The sequence below is a fragment of the Trichosurus vulpecula genome, chromosome 4 (assembly GCF_011100635.1).
Source record: "Trichosurus vulpecula isolate mTriVul1 chromosome 4, mTriVul1.pri, whole genome shotgun sequence".
Lineage (NCBI taxonomy): Eukaryota > Metazoa > Chordata > Mammalia > Diprotodontia > Phalangeridae > Trichosurus > Trichosurus vulpecula.
The window spans coordinates 272,701,872-272,718,526 of record NC_050576.1 but is presented as its reverse complement, the minus strand read 5'-3'; the positions used below and the strand labels follow the sequence as shown (position 1 = coordinate 272,718,526).

The following is a 16,655-nucleotide window of genomic DNA, read 5'->3' as shown; positions in this document are numbered from 1 at the left end:
AGTCTTTTGTAGGTTCACTTAATTTAATTATTTCAAATTATGTTAGTTTTAAATGACTCGCTCAATAACAAGCACAAAATATATTTCTCTAACAAAAAATATAGATTTTTAAGAGAGCGATCACGGTACAGACCCTACCAAGGCTATCTTTTTCTGAGGAACTCAAATTACCTTAGGCACGTTACATAAAAAAGTCTTCCCATTTTTGTGAATTAAGTTGAGGACAAATATAATCATCTCTATGTGAATGATCAATCAAAAAACACATTTATTCACTGCTTACAGTTTGCCAGGAACTATGCTACTCATTGGAGGTAGAAAGATAGAAATGAAAGAGTTATCTGCCCTCAAGTGGTTTCTGCTCTACAGGAGAAAGGAAAAGCAAAGAAGTGGCAACTATAACAAGCCTATTTTTATTTGATCTATAAAAATAGTTCCGTATCATTTTCCCAAACTATGACTTCCTTTATTTAGGAATCTCCTGCTGTAGTAAGTATATCCATCAACATAGACTGACAACTCATCTATAAACTACAATCTTGCCTCTAGGACTGAGAAGTTAATTGTCTTGGCGTGGCCATATAGCTATTATGTATCCCAGGATTTGAATCTGTGTCTTCGGGACTCTATAGCCAGCTGATGCTGCCTTATTAGTAGAGATTCTAATAATATTAAATAATATTGTTGTTCAGTTATGTCCAACTCTTCATGACCCCATCTGGCGTTTTCTTGACAAAGATACTGAAGGAATTTGCCATTTCCTTCTCCAGTTCATCTGACAGATGAAGAAACTGAGGCAGAGTCAAGAGACTTGCCCAGGGTCACAAAGCTAGTAAGTATCTAGGCTGAATTTGAACAGGTCTTCCTGACTCCAGGTCTGGTGCTTTATCCATTTCCCAATATTAAAATAGAGTTCAATAAAAATAAATCAAAGTGCTTTCTCCTTAAGAATTTATCTGAATACAAAATGAAAAGAATAAAGTTACCAAGACTGTTTCTTAAAATTGGGCACATCTATGAATTAAAAGATACTGAAACTTTAGTTTATATAACTAGAAGAAGGATAATACCTGTCATAAAAAAAATCAAAATATCTTGATCAAAAAAGAATTTATAATACCCTTATTTCTTCATGGGACCATTTATAGAAATCACTGACCTCTAGTAGCCTATTATAAGAGAATACCTCTTTTGAATGCAATTACCAAAAACCCTATAAAGTAGAAAAATAAACTACTACCTCAACCAATATTTAACTTCCTGAAGGGCAGACAGAGAAGGTGAGGAGGGACAGTGACACTTTTTCAGATTGTTAAGAGTGCCATTATAATGAATTACCATTAAAGCTGAAAAGGTAACATTTATATATTATAGAGCTAAGAAATTTATCTGATTACTACCACGGTTAAAGAAGGATTGGAAAAGGCTAAATCAATGAAGCAATGAATGAAAAAAGTCAATGGACTATTCTGATGATTTATGAAATCTGCAAGGTAGTAAGTAGAGAAAGCTTATAGTTCCAGAATACAGCAAAAACTCAATCGTCAGGAGAAAACTGGAAATGCCATACATAATCCAATGTAAACTGCTCAGAAAACCTAAGGAAGAAAATCTGAAACCAAACTAATTTAATCATCACAAGAAATGTTTAAATCTTTTACATATGCCTACACAGGAAAAACCAAACCATAAGTTTTCACAACAGAGACAGGCACTAGACCAATGATTTAATTGATATAGGTAACTTCTGAATTAGTAAATTCCCTCTACTAATACAGGTTATCATCTTTTCTGCAACTTATAGGAACTTGCCCACATAGACATATGGACTATTTGTGCCCGACCTGTGATAGAGCCTTCTGAGCTCGAATTGGTTTGATCAGCCACAGTCGGACACACTGTACCCTGACTCTAACATAGAGAGGTCATTTGGGTTCTCTTCAAGCATGAAGAACAACAACCCAAAGTCACACAGCACAGCAAGCACGTGTCAAAGGTAGGAGCCCAGTTTTTCCAGGCTCTAAAGCTGCCTATCAATTCACCAAATCATTCAGATGCAAAAATGCAAAAGCATAGTGAAGGCAGCTAGGTGGTACACTAGATAGAGCATCAGGAATACCTGAGTTCAAATTCAGCCTCCAGACACTTACTAGCTATGTGACCTTGGCCAGGTCACTTAACTCTGTTTGCCTCAGTTTCCCTATCTGTCAAATGAGCTAGAGAAGGAATGGCAAACCACTTCAGTATCTTTGCCAAGAAAATCCCAAATGAGCTTACAGAGAGTTGGACACAGTTGAACAACAATATAAGCACAAAAGCAAAGCTCTTCACCTTTTTATGAGCTTTTTGGATGCTTTCTTCTTGCCTAAATGTCTAGCTAAAGTCCTGCGGACACTAGGATAAAGTGAACAAGGATTACTCATGATAGAATATATTCATGGTGGCACATTCTATGTGGTAGCATCCAAGGCGCCACCGATAGCCCCACGGCTGGCAGACCAGAAGTCTTCTCCAGTGGACAAGACAGAAGGATCTGATTCAGTCTGGAGAATTCTCAGGCAGTCCAGTCTAGTCATCAGGGGTCAATGAAGGTCAGACCAATCCTAAAGTTCATCTGGTAGAATCTGGACAATTTCTTTCCAAACATGAAAGGTACCCAAGTATTCCCTAGCCTATTGGGGCCAACCTGGAATCATGCTGAGGATGTTCCTTCAGGATCTATGGCTGGGCAATAAAGTATGCATACCTCAAAAACCTACGACTGGCTATACTAAGGGCTTTCCGATGTCCACTAGGACAACCCAATCCATGAACACGTAATACCTTTATACGTGAATATGTCTTTAAATCTGACCCAGGAAAAGAATGCAAGTGGTTGCCTCCTGAGAGCAGGGGTCTTATTTTAGGACTTGCCTAAGAGGTTTGATCTACAAAGAGAAAAACGGTCTGGGTAATTCAAAGTCCTGGCGTTTAAAGTCAATACCATGGACAGCATTTATTTATTCTTTGGACAATAACAGTGGCAGGAGTTCCATACTATTCACCCAAAAGTAGAATGTAATATTAAAAAACGGTTTTGGGGAGGAGAAGGGTGAGAAGTTAAAGAATTGTCAGTTTGTAGATTTTATTTTTAAGCCTTCAGGATTAGTCTAAACAGCGTTAGAGAGGGAGTTTGCCAGTTATTTGAACTCTTGTTAAAGTTATTTTGAAGTCAAAGAACTTCACATTCTGCCTGAAGTTGCTCTAGGACAAAACATTTTTTTACATAGCATGCCAAATCATACACTGTTCCCTTGTGATGTTTCAATCAGCACCTAAGGAAAAGCACTGCCTTCAGGACACATGATTCAGTGCAGGAAGAGAACTTTGGGCCAAGCGGTTGAAGCCAGTAAGAGAACAAAAGCCATACAAGTCAGTCCAGAGGAAAGGTGCTTCTTCCCACCATCACCCTCTTTTCATCCTTCCTTTTTTTTTTAAGAGAGGAGGAAATCAGAACAGAACAGAGACAAACATACATGAAGATATCAAGTCTAATTTCATATTAGATATATAATCTACATACATATGTAACTTGTTTCTATATATTATATATGTCATTGAGGTGGATATGCAACGAAACGTAACCAACTTTAAAAACTGGATTCTCTTGTCTTATGTTATTCACTTCAAAGTATGTTAGACTGATTTAAATTTTATAATGACCTAAAAAAATACCAGAGCTTTATTTCCTATTTCTGTCAGTACCTAGTACATTTAGGAACCTGTATCTATTGCCCCTTAAGTTCCCTGAAATCACACAGTTCACTGGTTAGGATTTTTTTTTTTAAATTTCTGGAATTAGATGCTGGCTTTCTGAAGGGTGAGTCATTAGAGGAGAAAGTCACAAAAGGCCCAAATTACTGTATCTGCATTTCTCTTACTGTAGTCCCTCCTTTTCATTAGGAAGCTTTAAACCCAAGATTCCCTTGGAAACTGCCAGCCCAGCCTAGCCCAGCCTAGCCCAGCCCTAGATGGAACTTCCCCAGCACATGGAGTTAAAAGACCTCCAAGCAAGGGAAAAGGAGGAAGTCATCAGCCAGAGTAAAAGATGTCTCATCTGGTAAGACTGGTAAGAAAATAGCCCGGGCACCGGTTCGTTATCATTAGCAACAGGAGCAGCAACAACAAGCATTTATTAAGTGCCTACTAGACAACAAGAAGCATTTGTTAAGTGCCTACTATGTGCCAGTAACTGTGCTGAGTATACCAAACAGAAAAAAAATTACTTGGGGGGGTTTCTTTATTTAAAATAAGAAGGCTAGTTTCTAGCCTATCATCGGGCTGGTCTGATCTATTTTCCTTCCTGAATTCACAACCTGGTGTAGAGGCAAAAATAAGATGGGGGGGGGAACCAAGGGGGAGCTCAATATTTAACTCAGCATGCACCGGCGGGCCAGCCGCCGAGGCTACTGGGAGGCCCCCCTGGGGAAGGAGCCTTGGCTGGCCAAAGCCGGAGGAAAGGAGCGGCAGAACCCCAGCTGCAGCCCCGCCTCCGCCCCCGCAGCCCCCTCCCCACCTCAAGTCACCACTGCCAGTTCTTCCTCGCCCGACCCCTGCCAGCCTTCACAGCCTGTGCCAGACACCAGGGGCCACTGTGCCTGCACGAGCACAGCGAGCTCTGCTGCCACCCCTGGAAGCATTCCCACCTCCCCGCCCCTCCAGCCTGGGCCCCCGGGGGTCGTTCCTGCTACACCTACCACCTCTAGAGAGGTGGTCAGGCGTCTGGCAGAAAAGCCAAGCCAGGTAGCAAGACAGACAGGGTACCCTAAAGAAAAGAGTGGGGAGACGCTAGGGGTGCCCTGGGGACAGGAGCGAACACGAAAGCTGGGGACCAAGAGAAAGGGAGAAGAGCAAGAAGGTGGGGTGTGGGGGGAGGGGAAAGATCACCCAGGGAATACGGAATAGAACCTGAAATCAAAAAGAAGTAAAAGGCAGCGCCCTAGGCCAAAACAAAGGACAAAAAGGAAAAAGGGAGAGGACAAAACAAGAATCCACGTGGCTTTCCCCGCAAATGGAGGTAGAAGGTGGGATGGGGACGGAATTGGGGGGCGGAGAGTCCTACTGGGGAATGGCCACTCTTTCCAAAATAAAAATGGCTTGGAGTCAAAGTCGGCAGCTAGCCACGGGCAACTAAATGCAAAGGCTGCCGGATTCCCCAGGTCTAGCCCTAAAACCCAGATTTCCCAGTTCCCCAGATTTTCTGTTTTCCTCCAATCCAGTCCACGCCCATTCCTCTTTCCCCGCCTAGCTGAGCTCCCAACTCCTCCTTCCGAAGGCTGCAGAAGGTGATCAGCTTGGACAAACAAGGGCCTGGGAAGTCTGGGGGTGGGGGTGGGGGGTCAGCATTAAACAAAGGCCGGAGACATGAGTAGAAACCACACACACACTTCCCCTCTCCCTTTCCTAAACTAGGAGCGATCCTTCCTCTTCTAAAGTCTAGTTCTCCCGAACCAGTCTCAAACATTGGTCACATTCTAACTTGTATTCATCTGAGTGATCTCTAGCTCTCCACTAGGTTGACTGTAAACTCTCCAAAGGCAGGAAATGTTTTTCATTTTTTGTTTTCGCACCCCCTATGCCTAGTAAGTTGCAAGTACTTAATCTTATTTGCTGAACTGAATAGAAGGAACTCGGAGTCTAGGAAGGGGAAACTTAGCATGGAAGAAAAGACAAGGAAACCAGAGATGGGGAGAGGAAGGTTGGGGTTTGGGGAAAAGAAGGTGAGGAATCCAAAAGGCCAGAATGAAAAAGGAAATAAAACAGAAGGAAATAGTTAACTAGTACCTTAGGCCTCTCACAGCTCCACATTCCCCTTTATCCTACATAAAGATCCAAGCCCCACCTGAGTGAAAAGAAAATAAATGCCCAGAAGTTTTTCACAAATGCAAAACTTACTTAGCTCTGAGTTGCAGTCTGACCACCGACTGATGATTCATATTTGTATCATGATAAGTAAAATATCTCTTAACTGAAAACAGGCCTAAAGCAGGCATTACTTTAGAAAATGTGCCCCAATTTTGTTTCGATAGCCCACTATTCACACCAGCCCCTACACTGCCCAATCCACACCAAGGCATATGCCCCACATTTCCATCTCACTAAAAAAATACTGAGGAATTACCCCCCCCCCCACACACACACACACGCACACTCCTTATTCTGTGATTATTAGGATTTGATTATCCCAGAGTATTATTTTTCCTGAAAAGACACGAATGCCAATTTCAACCAGAATATCTATCTCCTCTACTGAGAAGTAAAGGAAAAGTCACAATAGAAATTAATAGACTTGCCTTGAACTGGAATTTTAAAGCAAAAAAGCAGTATTTTATGAATGAATATACTTAGGGTAATCCTTTCCACCTGAGGTGAACACATTTCTCTTTGGGAAGAATATTACTAAAGATCTACTTTCTTGGCTCAATTATGGAGCAGCTATGAATAAATATGATGAAACAACATTTTTTTTCTTCTGTCTACCAGTGATTCATACTCCAAGGAATCTAATTTCAAAGAAACAAGACAGTTCTTCATTGATAAATTTAATTCCAAATATTTACACCCAACACACCATAGCCCATCTGGGTCAAGCAGACACACTAAAGATAAACAAGTAAGCATCATTCTGCTGACGCATCCTAGAATATAAATTTGATTTGATGTCGTTAGCCTTCTGTCAGTATGTTTTCATACACCTAAGACAAAACAATGACTGATGTGGGTCAAACATCTAAAGCTTACTGGAATCAAGGAAATTGTCCCTATAGAAATTAACTGACTTGCCTGAAAGGTCAGTGCAAAAATCAATGTTTTATGAATGAACACATACACTTAAAGCAAACACTTAAAAAAAAAAGGTCATCTTTGAAACAGGAATAAGAAAGAATCACAAGATAACTAGTTCACTAGAATAAATTGTTTCCAAATGGTGGAAACTTCTTAGTAGCCATCACTACAAAAGTACTCCACTGTTCAACCCATGGCTATCACCACCAGCCAGGCAACATGCTTCCACGGAGGGAAAGGGGAGTCAAAAGCAACTATGTCCATCCTCAACACAACCTTAGCCAAAACATTTACTATTGAAATGTCTAGTCTCAATCTCAGAAATCAGCAGCAAATGGAAGTATAAGGAAGGTGGCATTAATATAGTTCATTTGTGATCTTTATTAAAAAATTTTTTTTTAAAAATCCCCCATGTTTCCTGACTTACTTCTCCTTCCTTTCAAACACCACAAACAGAAATAGCTTAAGTGATTTTAAATAAACCGGACAGTAGCCCTCAACAGATATTCCAGTCTCAGCACAGACATTTCTAAAAGCCGACTACTGTAATACAGACACACTGTAATGAACCTCCATAACTCTTCACTAATAATGGGTCCCAGTTGCATGCAGAGGATTACTGCATATCCTGTCTGAAAAACAGTCATGCCTAAGAGATGATGTGTCTACGTGTGAATAATATTGTCGGAATATTGATTCAGAAACAAAGAGAGATCTTATTTCTTTACCCATTACTACTTCATTCTTAATATTTTTTTAAAGCTAGAATTAGAATTCAGTGATGAAATCTTTTAAGGGCATTTTGAATATGGCTTCCCATTTCTGTTTATGATGCCTTAGCGTTCTGAAATAACAGACCCAAAGTCCCAAGTTGACAAAGAGACCTTGAATTTGAGTTAAACCAACCTCTGATGGAGTGTTAGGCACTTCTTTAAAACTCAAATAAATATTATCTTGTAGCAAGATTTCCACCCTACCCACCCCAAACCTGGGGGCCAGTCTGTTGATTTTTTGTTTTGTTTTGTTTGTGTTCTTAAATACTGTTGCAATTACTAACAGGAACAGACCAGGCTTCTTTCTCTTACACGAGCCTTAGAAATGGTATGTGTAAATATCCACATGTATACACATGTACATACATATTCACACATATGCTATATATTTGCCTATAGATATCTATAGACCTAGAAACCTGTATGTGTTGCAGAGGCCAGTAATACTTAACTATGTCCCTTACCCAGTCTCTTGACAAGGCAATGATAGTGGTTTTTCTAATGCAGTTTTGGACTCTGCTAGGTGCCCAGCTTTGCCTGTAGATAACTGGGTGATAATTATGTGTGGTGTGTGTGTGTGTGTGTGTCCCTCTGATCCCTGGGCAGGCCCTACAAGGTGGGGAGGGAGGGGGGAGACAGGGAGGGAGGGAGCAATGGGGGCCAAGTTTCTGCAGCTGGCCCTTCTCACTGGGAAACTCACCTGCTGTGATTTTTCAGGAGGAGCTATGGAAGGTCCTCGGGCTGCTTCTGAAAGTTAATGCTAGCATAGGCGCTTAGATCCTCATTGGAGCAGCCGTTCCCACTGGCTGCGCCACTGCCACGAGGCTGATGAGGAGGCTGCAGCAGAGGGGGACACTCCTGGGGCCGGTGATTAAAATCCTTGACCAAATCCAGGTCGATATAGTTGAGTCCGTTCTCTAAACCGGCTGCACCCCCGCTCGTCTGGGATGCTTCCTTCCTGCTGGGTGGGCTCCCTAGATCCCCGGGCTTTAGCCAGACATTTTCAAAGGAGGCAGAACTGTGGCGTTTAACATCTTCACTGCTGCCACTGGCCCCAGAGCCACCTGCACCAGCAGCCCCAAAGGGCACTGCAACGTTACTGCCCCGGGCAGCACTAGGAGTAGAGGAAAATGTCTCTGAGCTGTGACGCCTCCGGCACCCTTGGGGGTCAGCCCGGATCACTTTGGCACTCTGGTTGCGGCTGGGACTGAGGTTCACCCGGGTAAAGGCGCTAATCCCTCCAGGTCCCTTTGGACCTCCTAACAGGGATGGGCGGCTAGCCAGCTCTGCCTGTCCTTGGTGCTGGGGGAGAGAGGGGGAGGTGGTTGTAAAAGAGGGGGACGGGGCAGTTGCTGCAGCGGCTGGGACGCTGGACTCTTCTGAAGCCCTGCTTGTTTGCATAACCACATAGCTGAGGGAGGCATCCGCACAGCCTGGACAGGGCCCACCCACCTGCATGGTCACGTAATCCTGGCTGTTTGGCACCACTCGGCTGGGCCTACGCACACCACCCACCCCAGTGGGCAGGGGGCACGCTCTGCCAGCCTTTGCCACAAAGCTTTCTTGACAGGCAGGCCTCCGGGGAGGCCTCAAGTCCATGTTCATGTATTCCTCGGAGCCAGTCTCATCTTCTCTAGGGGCTGGCTGTCGCTGGGATGGGCACCTGACTGTGGGAGAGCAGAGAGAGATGGCTGAGCCATGGGAGTAGCCCGGCTGGTCACCAACAAACTCAATATTCACGTATTCCCCTGGGCTCTTGGGCTCTGGAGGAAGAAGAGACTGCTGCGGCTGCTCTCGGGCTCTAGGTAAGGTGCTGGCTTTGGGGCCGTCCAGAGACAGCCTCGTGGGCCGAGTCAGGCGATTCTTGGTCTGTGCAACCATATCCGCTTTTCGGGGCAGGTGTTGCTGCAGGGGCTGATGGTGATGATGGCCATGTGCCCCTTCCTGCGCACCTCCACCTCCTCCCAGGCTGTCACTGCTAGCGGAAGAGGACGAGTCCTCTGCGGCTGTGGCATAGAGGAGACGGCTGGAGCTGACCGAGAGGCGCAGGTGATTAAGCCTGGCACCATTTTCAGGCTCCCCTCGACGCTGCTGCTGCTGCTGCTGAAGCTGCTGCTGCTGCTGCGTGTGTTTGAAGGATCTTGGCAAAGAGTAGTAGGAATAGACGGCCTTGTTCTGGGGGTCTTCTGGGCCATAGTAGCAGTCAGAGGGACTGCTGGTAGCAGAGTCCCCAGCTGGGGACATGTTGATGTAGTCACTACTACAAGGCAGCTTCCCATCATTGCTCTCCACAGAGAGCTTTGGGTGAACGTGGTGATGGTGATGGTGGCCACCAACCCCATTTGTCCATAACTTGCCATAGCTGTTGCCAGAAGCGGCAACATTGCTGCTGCTGGACCCCCCTGCGCTGTCAGGGGAGCAGCTGCCACTGGGTGACATCATCATGTAGCCATTGGGGTCTACCCTCTGGGAATGATGTCTGCTGGGGTTAATGATCTGCTGCGGGGCAGACACACTCTTGGGGCTCATGGGCATGTAATCCCCACCACTCTTTCGGCCACTGGGTACCGGGGCCACCCCAGGAGACATGGGCATGTAGCCATCATCTGTGTGTAGCACCGGAGCGTCCCCCCGGTGATGGTGGCCACCTCTCTCCTCTAATGGATGAATCTCCAGACACTCCTCAGGATAGGAGTGGGTGGGCACAAAGGCTGAGTGCCGGTAGGCTTGCACCCGGTTCCCACTGCCAGCCGCAGGACAGGGCGGGTAGGAAGGCATCATCTCTGTGTACTCCTCAATGGATGCTACCGAGGACTGTGAAGGTGTCTTCTGGTGGGAAATGGTAGGAGAAGTACCTGCTGAGTGAGTTCTCTTACGGAAACTCTTCTCCAGCTCCGCTGCAGTGCCTGCCTCATCTCCAACTGTAGCAGGACTTGGGCCAGCTCCCGGGGTATACCGGTGCCCATTGCCACTTCTGGATAGATTATAGTGGCCATTGGGGGCTGTCAAGTTAGGCGTGGCTTTGCCTCCCATGCAGATATAGTTGCTGAGCTCTTCTTCACCCCTAGCTGGTGGGGTATGGCCCAGGGAATCTGGGGTGACGCTGCGGAAGGAACTTCGGAAGTCACAGGGACTAGAGCCATATTCATCAGAAGAGATGAAGCCCCCATCACTGGGTGAGCCAGACACTGACGCACTGGACCTCCTAGGGAAAAGGCAGTCTGAAGTTGACCCGTGGCCACTGGTGCTGCTAGAGGATAAGCTAACTGGACTCGTGGCTGAAGGGGAGCATCGGGAGGAGGGCATTGGGATGGAACGGCTGTGGTTGAGGGGTGGATGCAGGCGGGAGCTGCCCCGGTGCCGGTGAGAATGGGTCCGGTTGGTGCTGGGACTCACAGGACTCCCATCCACTGAAGCTGGTCGGGACATGGTGCCTTCCCCATCACTGGAGGCCCGGACACGGAAAGAACAGGGCTTCCCACCTACTACACTGGCCGGCGATGTGGCGGTGACGCTCTCAGTCCGGGATCTTCGGGTGAGCCCCACCTGGCTGGGTGGTGGGTTATTGAGGTGATGCCTGCGCAAAGGTACGCTGATGGGGTTGGAGCAGTTTGAGGAGGATTGGCTCTTGCTGCGAGGCCGGAACTCCTCACTCATGGCCCGCATGGCTTCCAGGATGGTCTCGTGCATATTCTGGGCCACCACAGAGTCATCCACTTGCATCCAGAACTCCCCAGGCCCAGTCACTGCAGAGCGCCCCACCTCAATGAAAAAGAAGTTTTCCGAGTGACCACACCTGCGAATGTTCATCAATTGGAGGACCACTGCCGCAGCCTCGGAGTTCAGCTTCACAAAGCTGATAGTCTTACTGGTCAGGCAGAGCCGGTAGATGCCAATCAGGTTCTTTGTCTGCCCCAAGCCCTTAGGTTTTAGAATCACTTGCCAGACCTCCTTGAAAGCTGGTCCTGGGGCCATTTCACCATAGCTGCTGTCCTCACCGGCTTCTCCCAGACCGGAGCTGCCGCTGCAGCTCCCCCCTCCTCCTCCCCCTCCCACTCCAAAAGCTGCAGCCTCGTGGTGGGAATGGTGCAAGTGATGCCCCTTGGCCCGGTTGTGGAGCTGCAGGAGCGCCTGATACCAGCTCTCCTGCTCGGACTCGCTGTCCGCGGCAATGGCAAAATGCTCATCCCGGGTGTAGAGGGCTACCAGGTGTTTGTTTTTGGAGTCAGCCCGCTTGTTGATGTTGAAACAGCTCTCCAGCGGGATAGAGCGCTTGGGGGCACCAGATTTGTGCCTCCACTTCTTTTCATTCTCATAGTACTCCAGGCGGGCTGGACCCCCGGCCTCACTGGCTGCCCGCAGTACGAAGAAGCGTTTGTGCATGCTCTTGGGTTTGCGGAGGTAGCCCACCTTCCGCACGTCGGAGAAGCAGCCGTCCCCCTCCGGTGGGCTCGCCATGCTGCCGCTGCTGCTGGTGCCCCAGCCACCGAGCAAGGAACGAAGGGTGGGCAGAAATACAAGCGGGTAGGTGGGAGAGCGGGTACCTCCCCCAAACACAGCACATGCAAACAAGTCAGCCCGAGAAGGTGGGGGGAGACGGGGACGGTTTAAAAAAAATACAACCTCCCCCTTGTCCTTGATCCGAATCTCTTTTTGATTCTTCTCCCCCGCCGCCCGAGCTCAGAAGAAAAAGCAGCTGCTCGAGAAGTCAGGATCCCCAGCGAGAGTTTATGGGTGTTTCATGCCCTTGGGGGTGAAAATCAGTCCTGGACGAGGCCAGTCCCAATCCATACAGAGCAAAGTCTCCCCTCAGCCGCCGCTGGGAAGAAGCAAAGATGCATCTTTCATTGCATGGGCTGGATTCCTGCACAGGGAGGAGGAGCTGGGGGGCTGGAAAGGGGGGGGGGGTCCCTGCTTTTCCCCTTTCTCTCTGTCTCTCCCTCTCCAGTACACACTCCTCGGGTTTCTGAGTCCTCCACTGGAAGCCGCGATTCCCGAGGCAAATTAAATATCCTTGGGCCGGGGGAGGCGTGTTGCCAAGTCCCAACGTTGCACAGGGCTCTCCCTCCTCCTCCTCCGCCTCCCTTTCCCCCTCCTCTTCCTTCTTCTCCTCCCTCTCCTCCCACCCTCACCCTCCCACCGCCGCCACCAGCAGCAGCCCGAGCCTCAGCACCAACGGCCCCACCCCCCACTCCTCCTCCTCTCCCCAGAAATACCGGGATCGGATCTCAGAGCCGGCCGCGGGGCTGCCGCCGCCGCCGCTCGTGCTGCCGCCGCCCGCGAGGGATCCCGAGGCCAGCCCCATCCACTCGAGGAGAAAGGGCCATCTGCACGCGAAATGCAGGAGGCCGGGGCTCCCGCGGCACCCGTTCCAATCGGCCGCAGGGGCGGCCCCCGAGGGCTGGCGGGGAGCTGGGGAAGACTGGGGAGAGGAGTCCTAGGCAGAGTCTCCTTCTCCCTGGGAGGGAGGAGCCGGGGCAGTCCCTCCTCCCTCCTCCTCCTTCCTCCTCCTCCTCCTCCTCCTCGGAGAGTTGCAGAACCCAAACAAGCGTCGGGGCCCGCCTGCGCCGGGGCCCCCCTGCCTCTGCCGCCGCCGCGTCTCCCTCCCAGGACCGCGACACGTGACGGAGGGAGCTGCCACCGCCGCCGCCGAGAGGCTCCAGCCGAGGTTGCTACATTCCGATCCGACCCGCGCCCGCCCTCCTCCTGCTCCCCTCCCCCTCCCGTTCCTCCTCCCCCTCCCCGCGCCGCGCTCAGGCAGCGCCCCGGAGCGGCGGCTCTGCACCGGAGTGCACACCCAGACACACACGCTCACACACCAAATAACGCCTCTGACTTCGCCGACCCAAACCTGCTCCGGCCCAACTGAGCATGCCCGGCTCCGGCCTGGCTTGTTTGTTTATTTCAGCTTTGACCTAGAAGGAGGCCCAGAGGAGGGGAGTGGACCTGCGATGGGGCGGAGGTGCACAAACAGCCGCCTCCTGCCCCCACTGCCCGGGAAGCGAGGGCTGAAAAATTGGGGAGAATGGGGGGCGTGGCAAGGAGAAGACCCCCACCGAGAACCAGGGAGCTGCAGACAGGTGTTAGCCTGTTTCCTGCTCGTGTCTAGCACATAGTAGGTGCTTCATTAATGCTTAAGTGACTGACAGTTCAGTCTCTTATCTCAAACGAGATGATATCTTTAAAGCACCGCGTCTGAGACCTAGTAAGGGCTTTATTTATGTTTATTGAGTGACTGACAGTTTAGTCTCATCTCAGATGAGATACCTGTAAAGCACCAAGCACAGTGTCTGGCGCATAGTAGGTAGGTGCTTCATTAATGTTTATTGAGTAACTGACAGATTGGTCTTTTACCTACATCTTTTATCTCAAATGAGATAATAATCGTAAAGCACTTAGCCCAGTGACTGGCACATAGTAAGCTCTATATAAATGTGAGCTATTATTATCATCTATGCAGATCTTCACACACCCTTTGGTGTATTAAAAGGAGGCTTTGATTTTCAGGGAGATTGATACAGATTGGTCAATGCAAGCGGTTGTTTGTTTTCGGTGGGGGTTTTTTCTTCTTGAATTTTTTTTTTTTAAATGGCAAGGTTTTTAGGAGACATACTGCAGCCTATTCTGTATGCAGGTCCGGGGCGGATGCAATGCGAAAGGGTACGTATGGTGCAGTACCAAAGAGGGGGGGACTTTGGCGGTGACTCCTTAAAAAGAAGCTCCGTCTCCCTCAGGATCGAGAGAAGGGAGGGAGGAGAGGGATAACAATAACAGTGGTGCAGTAAGATCAGCCATTTCACGGTGGGTTTGTAGGTGTGGGAAGGGCACTGGATGTGGATTCGGAGACCATGGACGCCTTTGGCACTCTGGTGAAGTCTCAGAAGGGTGTTTTTAAATGGAAAAAAAAATTAAAAAAACAAGGTTACAAAAGAAACAAATTATATCAAAATACAGATATCCCTGCAAAAAAATTGTAAATCAAATTCGCAGACCCCAGGTTAGGAACTCTTGGAATAAATGATCTCTAAGGTCCCTTCCAGCTTAATCTGTGATCCCAGGATTTAAGTATGGGGAACAGGTGAGGATAACAATTACTTGCTCTCTTCCTTGGGGCCTTATGCAATTTCTCCCTCTCCCCTCCTCCTAGTCAAAATGATAGGCAGACAGATGGTGAGGGTCTCCAAAGAAAGTTTGATGTGCAGTTCATTGGTCACACTACAGTGAGAAGGTCTCTCTCTCTCTCTCTCTCTCTCTCTCTCTCTCTCTCTCTCTCTCTCTCTCTCTCTCTCTCTCTCTCTCTCTCTCTCTCTCTGCAAGTAAAGGGACTGCCATTTAGCTGAGCGTAGATTTAATTAGGCCAACATGAAAGGTTCAATCCCAGTATATAGTCCAGTTAATGAATAGCCAAAAGGAAGAATTCAGCCCTGCAGCCGCTGATGCTGCGCAACCATAACACCAGGAAGCCATGTAATAAACGTGTGCCCTTAATCACAGGGGAAATGGGAAGAAAGATTATGGATGATTACAAACTCATTACTACCACTGTCTGTCATAAGCCGAGGTTAGGAGCTCTGCTTGTCCAGACAGCCCTGTTGTGGCTGTTTACCTTCTCCGAGGTGTTTACCTTCTGCCTTATCACAAGTAAATGTGCCCCAGAATTTTTTTTTTCCTTAAGCTGACCTACAAACAAAATGTAGCCCCTGCCCACCCACGTCACCTGAAAGAGCAGAGAGAAATGATGCCCATCAATAAAGGGCAAAGTAGAAAGCAAAGCCTGACCAATGATTCGTCGTCCTGTCCCGTGTCTTCCCCACCCCCACCCCCATCACTGCACTCTCCTGCAGTCTTTTTTAGGTTCCAGCCCTAGTATTGATCTGCACTGGTCCCTCCTCTCACTCAAGCTTTCCTGAAATGTGGGATGCTCCACTCTGCAACTCCACTATGACTCCAGACGAGGAGCTGAGCATGCTCAGTAGCTAAAAGGGGTGGGGGGGGGTGTTAAAAAAAAAAAAAAAACAAAAACCCGTCAGCAAGTAGGAAGGCTTCCCTGAACACATGGGCTTCTGCTTTGGGAAGCCGGCTGATTGGTGTGGTTGCTTGTCCTTCAATACACCGCAGGGTAGAGAGGTGGGGAGAAAGGAAGAGGGTTCCAAGGTAGGTTGCAATGCATAGTAAAGAAAAAAAACAGAGGTAGACGCCATTCAGTGCTGTGTTATTTATAAACTGGGGGACTGTGAATCTCTGCAGTGTGGCAGCTCAAATCTGGTGACTCGTATTCTCTCCCTTCCTCTCCTGTCCCTTTCCCTCCCCTCCCAGCCCTCTGTCTTATCTAAACTCTTAATCTGTAGCGTGCAACACACACACACACACGCCTTGGTAACACTGGCGCACGTGCCCACATCAGTAAGACTATAAATAGGAGATATTTGTTAAAGGATGAAACACACATACACATACACACACATTTACACCAGCAGTGACAGTTACTGCAGTTCAATAGATTCGCAGGACTACTGGATTGCGGAATTGGGGAGGGAAGGCTATGGGGAGGAAGTCTTCATGTAAGCAAGTCAAGTTGCAAAGAATGCCTGTCGGACCCGATAATGAGAATAAAAGGGGTGTTTTTAGTGGTATGATAAAGTAGTCCAGGTAAGACTGAAGGGGGAGGGAGGTAGTGTTAATTTTAGGTCTGGTTAGAATGCCCGCAGTACCAATCATTCAGACCTGCTTTTTGTGTATTGTTTTTAAAGTGAGATAATACTCCTGTAATGAAAAGGTCAGAGTGATGCAGCATCCTCTCTCCTCAAAAGAGGAATTGGAGGGTTTAATTTAATCTGTAAATATTCTGGGTTTGCAGTCATGTGAAGCTGATTCAAAACGAGGTGTGGTAGAAAGATGAATGGCTCTGGAGTAAGAGAATCTAGGTTCAAATACAGGCTCTGAAGCGTTCTGCTTCTGTCTGTGACTTTGAACAAATTGCTTAATCTCTTTGGACTCTAATGTTGATTATCTATATATCTACCTACCAATAAAAAATGTAAGGAATATTGAACTATA

At 47.8% G+C, this 16,655-nt stretch overlaps 1 protein-coding gene across 1 annotated transcript in view; it reads right to left on the bottom strand.

Moving 5' to 3' along the window:
- The window catches only part of IRS1 (insulin receptor substrate 1), an 81,621-nt gene extending 69,012 nt beyond the window's left edge, over positions 1–12,609 (bottom strand). The window contains exon 1 of the mRNA XM_036753865.1: positions 8,299–12,609. Within this exon, the coding sequence (XP_036609760.1) occupies positions 8,322–12,056 (3,735 nt within the window). The 5' untranslated portion in view covers positions 12,057–12,609 and the 3' untranslated portion in view covers positions 8,299–8,321. The remainder of the gene's footprint in view (positions 1–8,298) is intronic.
- Positions 12,610–16,655: the final 4,046 nt, after the last annotated feature.